The 16,310-nt window shown below is 37.0% G+C and overlaps 1 protein-coding gene across 1 annotated transcript in view; it reads left to right on the top strand.

Moving 5' to 3' along the window:
* The window catches only part of LOC136873683 (gamma-soluble NSF attachment protein), an 88,804-nt gene that overhangs the window by 45,498 nt on the left and 26,996 nt on the right, over positions 1-16,310 (top strand). The window contains exon 3 of the mRNA XM_067146798.2: positions 1,675-1,759. Coding sequence (XP_067002899.1) covers positions 1,675-1,759 — 85 coding nt within the window. The remainder of the gene's footprint in view (positions 1-1,674; positions 1,760-16,310) is intronic.

Raw genomic sequence — 16,310 nt, 5'->3', positions numbered from 1 at the left:
GTGGGCTTACTAAGCAAGCAAGATTTACATGATTTAACCATTTCTCTGATTTTGCCATCCAGACTCTTCCAAATACACATTTCTCTGATCTTTTCTCTCGTTTTGAAGATGCCTAATTGCCCCCCTAATGGGGTCTCATGATAGTATTTGAAGATCATAGGCACAAAAACAACTGGAAGCAAGGGAACAGAAAGATTTGCAATAAATAGCATGGTATTTCACTGATCACGATACCAGGCAAGGTGTTAACAGCCATTTTGGAAAAGAGGGTATGATCAGTGGTGGAGAGTAAGTTAAGATGAAAACCAGTGTGATATCAGAACACAGGGGTTGTCAGGACCAGATTTTCATTTTCTGTCAAGTAATTGAAAATGCTTTGAGAGAATAGACAGTTAGGAATTATGTTTCATAAATCTGGAGCAGGTATATGACAGAGTAGTGAGGAAAAATATGTTATCCATTCTGATTGATATGGGATTAGGGGAATGAAAGACATTTAAGATGGTAATTGGGCCTCAGTGGAAATTGATGGTAGAATAAGTTGGTTCAAGGTTAGTTACAGGTGTTAGACAATGCTGTAATCTTCCACTTTTGTTGTTCTTAGTTTACATGGATCATTTACTATGCCTACCTGGTCAGCGTGATCATTATGGCATAAAGTTTTAATGGTCTGGCACCACAGTTAGCTGGTTTGAGCCCTGTTGGTGCAAAAAGTCTCACTGTCAGAATATTGGCTGCAGGGTAGGAGACATAGTGGTATAAAGTTTCTAATCACTAGATTGCATGCAAAAAGCATGGGTTCAGTTCCAAAACTCTCTACGCTATTCATATGGAGTGAGTGCGTATGATACTGTTGGTGGTATATTCGTCATATGGAGACTTTAAACCTTCAGCTGACCCCTTGGTGTTATTTTATAGGAGTAGGGTTTATGCCAATGCTGTGTTTCACTCTCTATATAATCAGCCAAAAAAAACACACACACACACTCTCTCTCTCTTTTAATGTAGTAAGTTCATAGTTCCCATCAGCATTATTCTACAAGAGAGGTCGTCTCCCAGATGAAACTATCATAATACCCATCTATTTTCAGGCAGAGTTTGCTGTACAGGAGTGAAACCTGGGTGAATTCAGGATATCTTATTCATAAGTTAGAACAAACTTGAAAGTAGCAAGAATGATCATTGGAACAAATAGGCGAGTGCAGTTGTAGGAGCATACTCAAAATGAGGAGATAAAGGGTTAGGAATGAAGTCAGTGGATGAAGCTGTGCACATAAACTTGCTTCAGAGTTGGGTCATGTGAGACAAATGGAGGAGGATAGATTACCTAGGAAGATAAAGGGCTTGGCCACGAAGTGCGAGAAAAGTAGAGGGAGACCAAGGTGAGCATGTTTAGACTCTGTTCATAATGTCTTTGAGATAAGCAGTATGGAACTATATGAGGTTGACATAACTACGTTAGTTGGAATGTGCAGATGTGTTGTTGATTCATGGAGGTTTTCTGACTGAATGCCGAAACTGTAATCTGTGTTATAATACAAGCAAAGTATTTGGTGAAGTATGAAAAATATATATATTTGATTATTTTTGTGAATAAGGAATATGTTACTTAATTGCCCATAGGCCCTATCCTTAGATTTCATCATATTTACACTTTACTCCTTTTGTTTACAGCTACTTGCTTCAAAAATGCTAAGTCATTTGAACAGTGTAAGGATTGCTTGTTGAAGGCAGCTGATTGTCACAAACAAAATCGATCGTATCCTTTTACTATTGTGTTTTGTACATTATGTAAATGTTATGAAATATATTTTTAATTGTGGTAAATAGAAATGATGTGTGAACAAGATGAGCATTATTTCTTTTAAATGGTTTATTTTTCAAATGTCTATTGATCTTTGTATATGATTTCATTATCAAACTTTTGCTATTCTTTACTGTAATATTAATTTTCTATGCGGTGTACATTATCCTTGCCAGTAGTAATATTATAGACTGCAGTCACCCCATATGCAAATCTGTTGCTAGGTCATGAGGAATTACAGGTTCTGTCGTATGCTTGTTGCCTTATGATTAACTTGCATAAAACATTGTAAAATATCTTTTCCAGCACTTCTTCAATAGCAGCTTTCTTGTGATTTCATCTTCAAGCATTTAGTTGCCTTTCCTGGTCGGCTGAACTGTATTTATCCTTTATGTATATTCCATTCCCCTTCCGAGCTTCGTATCTTTGAGATAATTCATACATTTTGTTATCCCCTTTCCATGCTGTACATGGTAAGAGGAGTTTGTTTGGCTCCAAGCTGTTTGCCTAACCGACACTGGCCTCGCGCCTGTGGGCGAGGTGATGACAGACCGTAGAATCCATGTGGCCATACTGCAACCTTGCTAGGATCTGGCAGATGGAATATTGTTTAGTTTCAATCCAAACTTGTCTGGCAGCTGTGAGCTTGCATCCGGGAGATAGTAGGTTCGAATCCCACTATCGGCAGCCCTGAAGATGGTTTTCCGTGGTTTCCCATTTTCACACCAGGCAAATGCTGGGGCTGTACCTTAATTAAGGCCACAGCCGCTTCCTTCCAACTCCTTGGCCTTTCCCATCCCATCGTCGCCATAAGACCTATCTGTGTCGGTGCGACGTAAAGCCCCTAGCAAAAAAAAAACTTGTCTGGTTATGGTTACAGGGGTTTACTGTTCAACAGTGTGGTTTTATATATTGTAATGTTTTATTAAGAATTGTATTAAATGTCTATTGTACCACTTCATTGCCCTGATTACTTAAAACGGAATGTTAAAGTCGTCATTTGCCGTGAATAACGCTAAAATTTTCGTATATCAAACGCCAGAAAATACGAGTTAAAAGATACAGACAAGTGGAATCAAAGTGGCCGTGACCGAGATGAATGTGTTAATTTCAAATTGTTAAAAAATCAACACAGAGAACAATCGAACACTGAATTGAATTAAGCCACGGTGAAGTACGAGAGACAGATTACGTGACGAAAATAAATTTTTAGGGGAAAATTCCAAAATTTATTGATAAAACCAAACATATTACAGAATCCTAATGCTGTGCATCTCAAATATGAGATCTCAAGCAAAATATACAGAAGGAGATAAGATATAGCTGAGTGTATACGAGGATTGCACTGGAGAAATACAAAAGTTTCTTTAGGAAACATTTTGAGAAAATGCTAAGATTTAAAGCATATTAACAATAAATAAGACAATTTTAAGCTACCATTAGTATCATTCAAATCTTTGTAGCAGATCTTTTGACGTCATATTAAACCTTTCAAAATGTAGTAATAGTACAAGAAGGCTTTGTAGCTAAGAAGATGATATTAACAATATCTTGGATGTATTTTTCATGCATGTGTCTGAGAACGTCATGATGGCTTGCTAAATCAGAGATGGGATTGGCATCTGATGGAATCCGGCCGACTCTTCGTGTGATTACAAGTCCAACTGCCGAGATGCGGAGATGACATAGCCATAGTCCAGAGATGAATGTTCCTGAGGAACAAAGAACAGCAACTATCCCAGCCCATAAACACATGCAGAATAAGATAAGTTTTACGAATTATCTTTAAAATTAAAATTAATTATGTTTTTCTGTCTTGTAGTAAGTTGTTGATTGTGATGTTGATAAGGAATAGGTCGTTATATCTTTGCGAAGTGCTTTAAATATGTAGTTTCAACGAGAGTGAATTAATAGTGATGATTTAAGGAAGGTTATAGGTAGTCTTCCGGTATATTTAAACACATCCAAGTGTAGGGAAAGAAGCATATGTCAATGAAGTGTTATGCTAAAAGTATTTCAGTTTATTCTCAAGAAGTTATACCAAAGATAGTATGTTTTGAGGAATATAAAGTACGACATAAGTTCATATCAAGTTATAGGTTACCGAGGTAATAGATATCGACAACTTATTGCCAAACGAAAGTCAATATAGGTTAAATATCGTAATGTTTTGACAAGTGAAATGCATATTGCTAGGAATATGTTAGTTGTTGATCCATGAAATATTAATTTTACTGAGTTGAGAAGTTAATCAAGTTGAGCGTTACATTGAATTGATTAAATAATATTTGCATATGCGGCGATATAAAGATATGATGAAAATATGAGGTAAGGAGTGTGAAATTAAGAAATATTATCGTGGATAATGTAGTTGAGGAATTATGATACATATGACGACGTATAAGGAAAGATTTTTATGTAAGGTTAATTAATGAAAAAGTAATGCAAATGTGGATCGAGGTTATAATAGATGCTTGTAATGATGTGCAATATGGAATAACATATCATATGAGTTTATGGCAATTTGATAATTGACTTATGCGTTAATAGATTATGGTCATCAAAAATAATTTCAAGTAACCTATAATTAAGAATCTGATGGCAACTTAAAAGAGAATTTCATATTATATCTTAGGTTTAAGTTTATTTAAGCTGAAATAGCAGATCATTAATGGCAGATATGATCTTAGTGTCCTCATCATGTTAACCTATCACTATTAAGGAATTAGGAAGTTGATCTATGGTATTCCTTGTCGACCTACAATCATAGACTGAATTTTATGAAGTGATATGACTTAAATACAACCTGTCAACAAACTTGTTGAAACTGTTTAGGGCAATTTTACCTATTTCTTAGAAAGCATTTTGAATATGTCTAGTCATGATTACAAATATTTTTAAAATATTATGATAGATAGTCATTGAAAGCTACAGAAATGAAACTGATCTTATTCTGCAAATATTTAGTCAAATAATTTGATCACATACATTGAAGATGAATGAAATATTTTCTCTTAAATATTCTTGGTAATCCTGAAGAAATTTTATTCTTATGGCATAATTTCATTACTTTCAAACATGTTAATTGAATTATTATTTTTTATATCAACATAAAGAATTCTAGAAGAAATGGATAAAGAAATTACATTGAATGAAATTGAAATGGCAGTAAGAAAGATGAAGAATGGAAAAACTGCTGGAATAGATGAAATTTCAGTGGAGATGATAAAGGCAACTGGAGCTGTAGGCCTGCAGTGGACATATTGGGTTCTCAGGAATGTCTGGGAGAATAAGGAGGTCCCTGAGGATTGGCAAAAAGGAATAATCATACCAATTTTCAAGAAAGGTGATAAGAAAGTTTTGAAGAACTACAGGGGAATTACTCTAATATCCCATGTTGCTAAGATAATGGAAAGGATACTGGAAAGTAGAATAAGGTTGAGGGTTGAGAATCAGATACAGGAAAATCAGTTTGGTTTCAGAAGTGGAAGGTCAACAATAGAGCCCATTTTCATTATAAGACAACTATTGGAAAAGCATGGGGAGTACGGGAATGATATGGTGATGACATTCATTGACATTGAAAAGGCATGTGACAGTGTCCCCAGGACGAAAGTTTGGAACAGTCTGGTGCAAAAAGGAATTGGAGAGGGATTAATAAAAATGATCATGGCATTGTATAAGGAATGTTGTAGTTGCGTGCAAACACAAGTGACATGTTGGTTCAGAATAACTAGTGGGCTGAGACAGGGAAGTGTTCTATCACCAATACTGTTTACAATAGTAATGGATGACATCATGAGAACAGCAAAAGAAGCATATGGAGGAAAAGAAATGAACATGATGTTATTTGTAGATGATATTGTGATTTGGGGAGAAGACGACAGGAAGGTTCAAGAACAGTTGAATGTGGTGAATGGGAAGATCGAAGAATGTGGATTGAAAATAAGTGTAGAAAAGAGTAAAACTCTTGTTATGACTAGAGGGGAGAAAGAAGGGAAAGGTCAGATTAGACTTGTAGACAAGCCCCTGGAAGTAGTGGAAACGTTTAAATACCTGGGGAGTGAATTAATGGAGAATGCTCGACTGGATGCTGAGATTAGTAAAAGGATTCAAGCTGGAAGTTGTTTCTATCATAGTGTAAGAAACATGTTATGGGACAAAGATGTGCCAACGGAAGCAAAGGATACTATGTACAAGATGTATTACGTACCCATAACAACTTACAGAGCAGAAACTTGGACAATGACAAAGAAGGATGAGAGTCGAATACAGGCAGCCGAAATGAAGTTCTTGAGGAGTATGATACAGAAGAGTAGAAGAGACAAAATAAGGGATGAGAAAATCCGGGAAGAAATTGGAGTGGAAAAAATGAATGATAGAATAGAGAAGAGCCGACTAAGATGGTTTGGGCACATAAAGCGAATGAGCGACGAAAGAATGCCAAAAAAGGTGATGGAAATGCAAATCCAAGGAAGGAGAGGCCGTGGACGACCACGATTGAGATGGAAGGATACCATCTAATGCAGCATTGTAGAAAGAAACCTGGACTGCGACACAGTGTTGGAGGAGGAGTGGTGGAAAGACCGAAGAAAGTGGAGAGGAACCATATTTGCCCCAACCCGGCTACAGTTTGATAAAGGGAAATGATGATGATGAAAGAATTCTAGGATTTTTATCCATCATTAAGAGGCATAGGAGATATGAATTGTAATTTATGCGAGGTCGAGATGATTTTCATCAAGTAATTTCAATCCAAACAAACTTCAAGGAGAGGAATTATTTTATTTACGAATTCAAGACCATGGAAAATGACAGTATATTTTATGATTGCGGACTAGAATGTCGAAATCAAGAGAATGATTATGAAACAATACTATCAGAGGAATATTAATGTAAATATGACTATAATATTAATATAAGGTAATCTCATTGTTGATAATGAGTTAATGAATTTACAGTTGATTCTTTGACACAAAGGTTCGATAAAATTTTAGATATCGCGAATGAAAATGAGATAGTAATACCAATATAAATGGTCCATTATTGGACATTATAAATTTTCCAGCTAACTTATTCCTGGTTGCCAGCATTTCGTCTCCATGTGCTAGATTGGGCTCGTCAGTTGATACCTAGCGCACCTGCCAAGACGCATGGCTAGTGCATACCATGGAGGCCACTGCATAGGCTACCTGAAGCCACCGGCAGTGCCAATGCACTTTGAGAGACTTTGTCTCACTACCAAAAATTGATGCTTACTCATTCGGGACAAATATTTCAGATTCCCTATGGGAATCAACATCTACTGTATATCATGAAAAAGAGATGACGGGCAATTCTCAGTTGAAGTCGCGTAAAAATAATCTTGTGTATAACATAATCCCTGAGATGTCCTCCAATGTTAGCAGCAGATTTTCTTGAATGCCAACATGGAATAAATGGAAGAGAGTAAGGATACCCAATAACCATGTAACAGCGCACTATTGCAAGAAGTTTAGACAGGAATGCAGGATTTCCTCGATGTCAAAGTACCTTTGAGATTTGAAGTTCCCAAATTGATGACAAAATGCATGTAAACTGGGTCAGTTTTAAATAATTTCAACAGAAATGTCACATTTTGATTGAAGAAAAAGTTGTGACTCATCCCCTTACATTAATGCAGGAAGGTGCAGATTTTGCTTGCTGAAGCAACCCCCATGCATCCACTGCTGGTACATCAAGGAAAGAGATGCAGACACAGACACGAGGTCTTGCAGTCAAGTGTAGTCCTCCAATATACTATTCTACTACTACCATAAATTGTAATATGAATTAATTATAGGCCTATTTAATTTTTTAAAGGAAAACATACTAATTAAATATATGTGTTAATATTCTTTGAATCACTATAACAACGATTTATTGTTGAACAGTATCTTCCTTATTCAATATGTACCGGGAGGTACACCTCAACTCCGCACATTCAAAAGAAGCGCCTTAATGAACTCTATCTATCCAACAAAATGTGAAACTGCTATTACAAGAAGTTGGGACTTGAAGTATTGACTAATTGTGTTGTTGTGAAGTTCTGGCGAGTGATGCACGTTTGTATTGAAGAAAAAGGGTGGATGGACACGTCAATCGTACAAGATTAGATAAGAATGGTTTGGGGTAATGTAGCAGGGTCCCTCCTTCAATGCCCGGCCCTTCTTGTGTTGGACAGTTTTCTTTTTTTTGCCGGTATATCATTATTTTGACATTACATGAATTGTACTTTTATTAGTTCATGTTTATTTCACTTCAGGTCATACTGTCAGTTCGTAACGGGGAGAATGTTTTCCAGTTTCTGTACGTCAAACTCACGTGTCCAACTTACCTTATTTGACTTTTCAGAAAAAATCTCTCGTCGGTATTTTACGCCAAATGACTATAACCCCAAATGAGTTTAACCAAATACAGTAGAGACAATACGCGACACTTCCGGATTTAGCCTTGTTAAATTGGGAGACAAGTCGTAAGTGGCGCGCCTAGTGGCATGACCTGAAAATTCGCGCTAAATTCAAATATCAATGGAAATGTATATACGGAAATGTATAAATTAATTACGTCTAGAAAGAGTTACTAAAATATTAACTTCAAAGTTGCTTAAGCAATTCTGGATAAATGAATGAAGAATTATTTAACAGGTTATTATTTAAAGACTGAAAATAGACATATAATCAAGATGTGAAATGGACTGCTGTGAAAGAGCTTGATCTTTCATTTATGCATTACTTTTTTAGCTTTAATATTCCTACCTGAACGTTCACGGATAGATTTGTCTTTTTTTCTCATTTAAAACCATTGTATCATCACATTAAAACACTTGTCAACAAAAATATCGACACATTCCTTATACACGAGTCACTGAATTTATATTTAAGAGCTGGACAATTTTCCTTTTAACTTGAAGCCTACTAGCAGAAAGAAAATCTATAAATTTAGCCTCAAAAACATTCAAACTTTTCCTATAAGCAATACTTGCCATAACGACATTACATTAGGGTAAAGCAAATTTGCATCATCATATTGTTTCAACAAAATATGTACATTTCTTAAATCACCCATATTTTCTTCAGTGCTTGACAACGCATTACAGCATTCCAAATGGGGTAACTTGGAACACAACCAGCCACACACATATGTATATGTATTTTCCTGAATTTAATCAAACCCACAGATCACACCTACAACAACACATCGGTATTGAAGGTTAACTGCTGCACTATACAGGGTGTCCGAGAAGTCCCCGTACCCCTAGTTTCATACGTTTCATATTACAGTGGAGTACTTACATATAAAAGCTATGAATCCAGGGAATCTGTATGTGCACCATCATGCCTTACACAGAGGTCTATCCGTCTCGCAAGTCCTCATTGACATCTTGCGGAGCATCTCAGGAGTTATGGAACGAAAGGCTTCCTCCACACTTTGGCGCAATTCTTCATTAGTCGTGTACCGACGTTGAGCCACATGGGACTTGGTTATTCCCCATAATGAGTTGTTTGGCGTCGTAAGGTCCGGGCTTCGTGGTGGCCATTTCAACAGGGCTGGAGATGTTGGTGAGCCACGGCCAATCCAGCAGCCTTGAAATTGTTCATCAAGGAACTCGCACACCTGAATAGCAAAATGTGTTGGAGCCCCATCCTGCTGTAACCACACATGACCCATGATTCCCTTGACTTGAAGCTGAGATATTAACCAAGATTGTAACATATGCACATAAGATTTTCCATTCACATACCCATCAAAAATATTCGGTCCGCACAAGTGACGTGATGTTATCCCGGCCTATTAGGAATATTTTTATGAGGATACTTATATCTGAAAAACGGAAGATGTTACAGAAGTGAAAATTGGTATTTGGAATCTCCTTTAAAAGAAACACTTTTTTCTTTTGTAGCTCCACTTACGCGGTGGTGGTGGAGGGATGCGAGTCTTGAAAAAGCGCTTGAATCCTTTTTTATGGGGAATATGTATATGTCAAAACTGAAGATGTTAGACTTGGAAATTGGTATTTGGAATCTCCTTAAAAAATAAACACATATTGTTTTGTTTTTGACTTGAGAGAGGACTGTTTCTCACAGGTACAGTTCGATGTCGCATGTTCCATAGTTAGCTCTGCCGGTAGCCCGGTAAATGAAACTCGGCTTTCGGTGAATTTTTATACTTTAGGGATTTTCAGAAAATGTCTCAGTGCAGTACCGAGGAACTATTATTTTTATCAATTAACAAAATCCACATGAGCGAAGCCACAGGTAACAGCTAGTTTATACACTGCCTGACAAAAGTAAAGCACGCAGCAGGAGTGGTTAAAAGTGAAACTATATATACTGAAAGACAATATTCCTTTATTAAACTGCTTACAATATGGAATGAAAGAGACGAGGCCGTTGACAGTTACAGGTGGAATGTTTGTACTAGGTCAGTAGGATGTTGCAGCTCCCCTGGCCGCAATGAATGCCCTTATGCGGTTCAGAATGGTGGCAAACAGCCTTTGGATCCTCTCAAGTTCGTCCTTAGTTGTTGCAGCTGTCCCTCCAGATCCCTCAGGTTGGTACTGGGACGGAGTCCCCTTCCAATGTCATCCCACACGCGTTCAATGATGGAGGATGGAGTGGTCCGGGGATCTTGCTGGCCACGGGAGGACCTCAACATGCTCAAGGCAGTCCATTGACACACATGCTGTGTGTGGACATGATATCCTATGGCTCCCCACACCATGATGCCAGAGATTACGCCTGGTGCATCTTTCCGCAATATGGGCGGGATTTGCCTTCGATGCCGACAGACTCGCACACGATGGTCATTGGAAATTATGGAGAATTGTGACTCATCACGGAACACGATGTGACGCCAGTCGTTCTCTGTCCATGCCTCCCGGGCAAGGTACCACTCCAAACGCAGGCATTGGTGTTTGGTGTCAACGGCACCTGACGCATGGGGCGGTAGGACCCCAATCCGGCGGATTCGAGTCATCACTGTGCGGGAACTTGCAGGATTTTGTGGCCTCCGGTACATGTTCGGCGGGTGCCGAAGTTGTTGGATCCCGCAGTGCTTGGCACACCATATGACGGGCCTCCCTTGGGGATGTGTTTCTTGGTCGACTGGAACCTGCACAACGTGATTGGGTGCCCTTATGTACCCATTGTGTCCAACATTGGTCCACTGTGACATCTGAATGGCCCACATGCCTGGCAATTGCACGATACGACAAACCAGCCTAATGCAGTCCCACAATATAGCCTCTGTCAGATGCTGTCAGTTGATGGATAGGCTATCTAACGCGTTTGTGAGGCATTGCGGGAGCTTCGTATTGCTTAACTGTCGGACTCACAGCAGTTGACTGGTAACAACTTATCGACAGGAGAGTGCCATCACGAATGCACTCTGGTGGGCTTTCTGCACATTACAGATCCTTGTAACGTCAATGATATGCATGTATACCGAAATAGGATAATATTGGACCACTCCTTTTTCCTTCAGGCAGTGTATATATAAGAAAACATAACGGTCCAATAATACTACCTTTTAATGATTACAGGATCAGATAAAGCTTCGCCTACTCTAATTCTCCAAGTTCTGTTTTCTAGGAATATAGCCACCCATTCAGTCACCCTTTTGTCTAGTCGAATTGCACTCTTTTTTGCCAAAATTCTCCCATGATCTACCCTATCAAATGCCGTAGATAGATCAATTGTGAATAAGTCCATTTGACTTCCTAAATCCAAGATATCTGCTATAACTTGCTGGAATCCTACAAGTTGAGCTTCAGTGGAATAACATTAACTAAACGCCTTCCGTCTAACTAGTTATTAATTTTGCAAACATGTCTAATAGAATCGGAAAGAATGCTTTCCCAAAGCTTACATGCAATGCATGTCAAACTGACTGGCCTGCAATTTTCAGCTTTATACACACGGGCTACTATAGCAAATCTCCATTCATTTAGTATAGCTCCTTCATGCAAACAATAATCAAATAAGTGCTTCAGATATAGTACTATATCCCAATCCATTGTCTTTAGTATTGCGCCGTTACGTGGTTATTGGGTATCCTAACTCTCTTCCATTTATTCCACGTTGGTGGTCAAAAAAATCTGCAGCTAACATTGGAGAACATCTCAGCGATTATGTTTTACACAAGATATTTTTTACATGACTTCAATTGAGAATTACCAGTCATCTCTTCTTCATTTGCGATATCTAAATTTAACGGACCTTTGTGTCATAAAGAATCAACTGTAAATTCATTAACTTGTTATCAACTATGAGATTATCTTATATTAATACTACAGTCTATAAATATTAATAATGATTTAAATTCTAAATTACTAATATTTATTCAGAATAATATAGTATACTTCAGATAAGTTAAATCAATTGTCGCCGGTGCGACGTAAAGCCCGTAGCTTTCTCTGAGAGTATTGTTTCGTAATCATTCGCTTCATCTCGACATTCTAGTCTGTAATCATAAAATATATTATCATCTTCCAAGGTCTTGAATTCATAAATAAAATAATTCCTCCCCTTGGAGTTTGTTTGGATTGAAATAACTTAATGAAAATCATCTTGACCTCGCATATATTACAGTTCATATCTCCTATGCCTCTTAATGAAAGATAAAAAAACAAAAATTCTTTATGTTGACATACAAAAAATTCATTTAACATGTTTGATAGTAATGAAATTACGCCATAAGAATAAAATTTCTTCAGGATTACCAAGAATATTTAAGAGAAAATATTTCATTCATCTTCAATGTATGCGATCAAATTATTTGACTAAAGATTTGCAGAATAAGATCAGTTTCATTTCTGTAGCTTTCAATGACTATCTATCATAATATTTAAAAAAATATTTGTAATCATGACTAGACATATTAAAAATGTTTTCTAAGAAATAGGTAAAATTACCCTAAATAGCTTCAAGTTTGTTGACAGGTTGTATTCAATTCATATCACTTCATAAAGTTCAGTCATATGATTGTAGGTTGATAATGAATACCGTAGATGAACTTCCTAATTCCTTAATAGTGATGGGTTAACATAATGAGGACACTAAGATCGTATCTGCCATCAATGATCTGTTATTTCAGCTTAAAAAAGCTTAAAACTAAAATATAATATGAAATTCTCTTTGAAGTTGCCATCAGATTCTTAATTATAGGTTACTTGAAATTATTTTTGTTGACCATGATCTATTATTAACGTATAAGTCCATTATCAAATTGCCATAAACTCATATGATAGGTTATTCCATATTACACATCATTACTAGCATCTATTATAACCTCTATCCATATTTGCGTTACTTTTTCATTAATTAACCTTACATAAAAATCTTTCCTTATACGTCGTCATATTTATCATAATTCCTCAACTACATTATCCAAGATAATATTATTCCTTAATCTCACATTCCTTACTTCATATTTTCATCATATCTTTATATCGCCGCATTTGCAAATATTATTTAATCAATTCAACGTAACGCTCAACTCGACTAACTTCTTAACTCAATAAAATTAATATTTCATGGGTCCACAACTAACATATTCTTAGCAATATGCATTTCACTTGTCTAAACATTACGATATTTAACCTATATTGACTTTCGTTTGGCAATAAGTTGTCGATATCTATTACCTCGGTAACCTATAACTTGATATGAACTTATGTCGTACTTTATATTCCTCAAAACATACTATCTTTGGTATAACTTCTTGAGAATAAACTGAAATACTGTTAGCATAGCACTTCATTGACGTATGCATCTTTCCCTACACTTGGATGTGTTTAAATATATCGGAACACTACCTGTAACCTTCCTTAAATCATCACTATTAATTCACCCGCGTTGAAACTACATATTTAAGGCACTTCTCGAAGATATAACGACCTATTCCTTATCAACATCACAATCAACAACTCACTACAAGACAGAAAAACTTAATTAATATCAATTTGAAAGATAATTCATAAAACTTATCTTATTCTGCATGTGTTTATGGGCTGGGACAGTTACTGCTTCGTCTTTCCTCGGGAACATTCATCTCTGGACTACAGCTCTGTCATCTCCACATCTCGGCAGTTGGACTTGTAATCACAGGAAGAGTCGGCCGGATTCCATCAGATGCCAATCACATCTCTGATTTAGTAAGCCATCATGACGTTCTCAGACACATGCATGAAAAATTTATCCAAAGATATTGTTAATACCACTTTCTTCTTAGTTACAAAGCATTCTTGTACCATTATTACGTTTTGAAAGGTATAATATGACTTCAAAAGATCTGCTACAAAGATTTCAATTATATTAATGGTACCTTATAATTGTCTTATTTATTGTTAATACGCTTTAAATCTTAGCATTTTCTCAAAATGTTTCCTAAAGAAACTTCCGTATTTCTTCAGTGCACTCTTAGTATACACTCAGCTATATCTTATCTCCTTCTGTATAGTTCGCTTGAGATCTCATATATTTGAGATGCACAGCATTAGGATTCTGTAATATGTTTGGTTTTGTTGATAAATTTTGGAATTTTCCTCTTAAAATTTATTTTCTTCACGTAATTTGTCTCTCATACTTCACCGTGGCTTAATTCAGTTCAGTGTTGGATTGTTCTCTGTGTTGATTTTTTAACAGTTTGAAATTAACACATTCATCTCGGTCACGGCCACTTTGATTCCACTTGTCTGTGTCTTTTAACTCGTATTTTCTGCCGTTTGATATACGAGAATTTTAGCATTATTCACGACAAATGACGACTTCAACATTCTGTTTTAAGTAATCAGGGCAATGAAATGGTATAGTATATCCCCAGAAATCTTATCAATTCCAGCTGCTTTTCTAGTTTTCTTTTGTATCTTATTGTGAACGTTGTTGTTATCATAGGTAAATTTTAAAACTTTAGTATTAGTCACCTCCTCTATCTGGACATTGTCATTGTAACCAAGAATCTTTACATGCTGCTAATTGAATACTTCTGCCGGGCTGAGTGGCTCAGACGGTTAAGGCGCTGGCCTTCTAACCCCAACTTGGCAGGTTCGATCCTGGCTCAGTCCGGTGGTATTTGAAGGTGCTCAAATATGACAGCCTCGTGTCGGTAGATTTACTGGCACGTAAAAGAACTCCTGCGGGACTAAATTCCGGCACCTCGGCATCTCCGAAGACCGTTAAAGTAGTTAGTGGGACGTAAAGCAAATAACATTATTATTATTATTATTATTATTATTATTATTATTATTATTATTATTATTATTATTATTATTATTATTATTATTATTTCTGAATACTTCTGCCTTCTGAGGATCCTCGCATACACACTCCCCTTGTTCATTAATGTTTCCTGGAATGTAATTCTTGGAACCTGTTTCTGCCTGAAAGTACCTAATTATACATGCTATCCCGGAGGTATGCCTGCTCTGTGCATTTAAATTAAGTGCCTTTTAGAAGGCCATCTGCAACTTGTACTTTAAACTGTGTGCTAGAAGAAGTTTGAACGTTTTTCGAGAGAGGTCTCTACTGTCAACCTAGGTGCTCCCTCTGATGAGAGGATGGACAATTAAATTTCAAGAGACATTTAGTACCGAGCTCGATAGCTGCAGTCGCTTAAGTGCGGCCAGTATCCAGTATTCGGGAGATAGTAGGTTCGAACCCCACTGTCGGCAGCCCTGAAAATGGTTTTCCATGGTTTCCCATTTTCACACCAGGCAAATGCTGGGGCTGTACCTTAATTAAGGCCACGGCCGCTTCCTTCCCACTCCTAGCCATTCCCTGTCCCATCGTCGCCATAAGACCTATCTGTGTCGGTGCGACGTAAAAAACTAGCAAAAAAAAAAGAAGGAAATTTTAGTAGTCATTAGTTGGTAAAACTGAATTGTTTGTAAATTGTTTTTGGTGTTCTAAAGTGATCAACACTCCTATCTCTTCCCGCCAACTTAATATTGTAGCCAATAGGGAATTTTTTACAGTTATTTAATTCACCCATGAGATAATTTTGATGTTATTTGATTGTCCAATGGAAATTGGGGGTGTGTCAGGGCTTCGGCCCAGGGATATCTGGAACCCATGTAAAAGCGGACATTTCGGGCCATGTTGTCTTTTGATCACTCCAATCAAGAGGTTTAGTGTGTGTTTGTAGTGGTGGCAGGGGAAGGGCTGCCTCATCCATCTCCGGGAGGTCCACCAGCTCAAGGTAATGGCAGACTCCGTGTAATCATGTAATAGTTTCTGAAAGATAGTTCAAGGGGAAGGTTTCCAATTATTTCGTAATGTAACTTCTATTTCTCGTTGTAAATTCTCAAACAAGTCTAAATAACTTAAGGTAACTTAGGGAATAAAGAGTGGAAACCCTCTTGTATTCCCCTTCAACTTGACATTGAGGTGACTATAATTTTGTAACCTTTAAAATCTATCTCGTAACTTTAAAAAAAATTCCTGTCAAGTCACCTTTGTAATATAGGTTTAGCCTCTGTAACGTCGGG

Source organism: Anabrus simplex, chromosome 5 (assembly GCF_040414725.1).
Source record: "Anabrus simplex isolate iqAnaSimp1 chromosome 5, ASM4041472v1, whole genome shotgun sequence".
NCBI lineage: Eukaryota > Metazoa > Arthropoda > Insecta > Orthoptera > Tettigoniidae > Anabrus > Anabrus simplex.
Note: the sequence above shows the minus strand (reverse complement) of the source record. Positions and strands in the feature narration are given on the sequence as shown.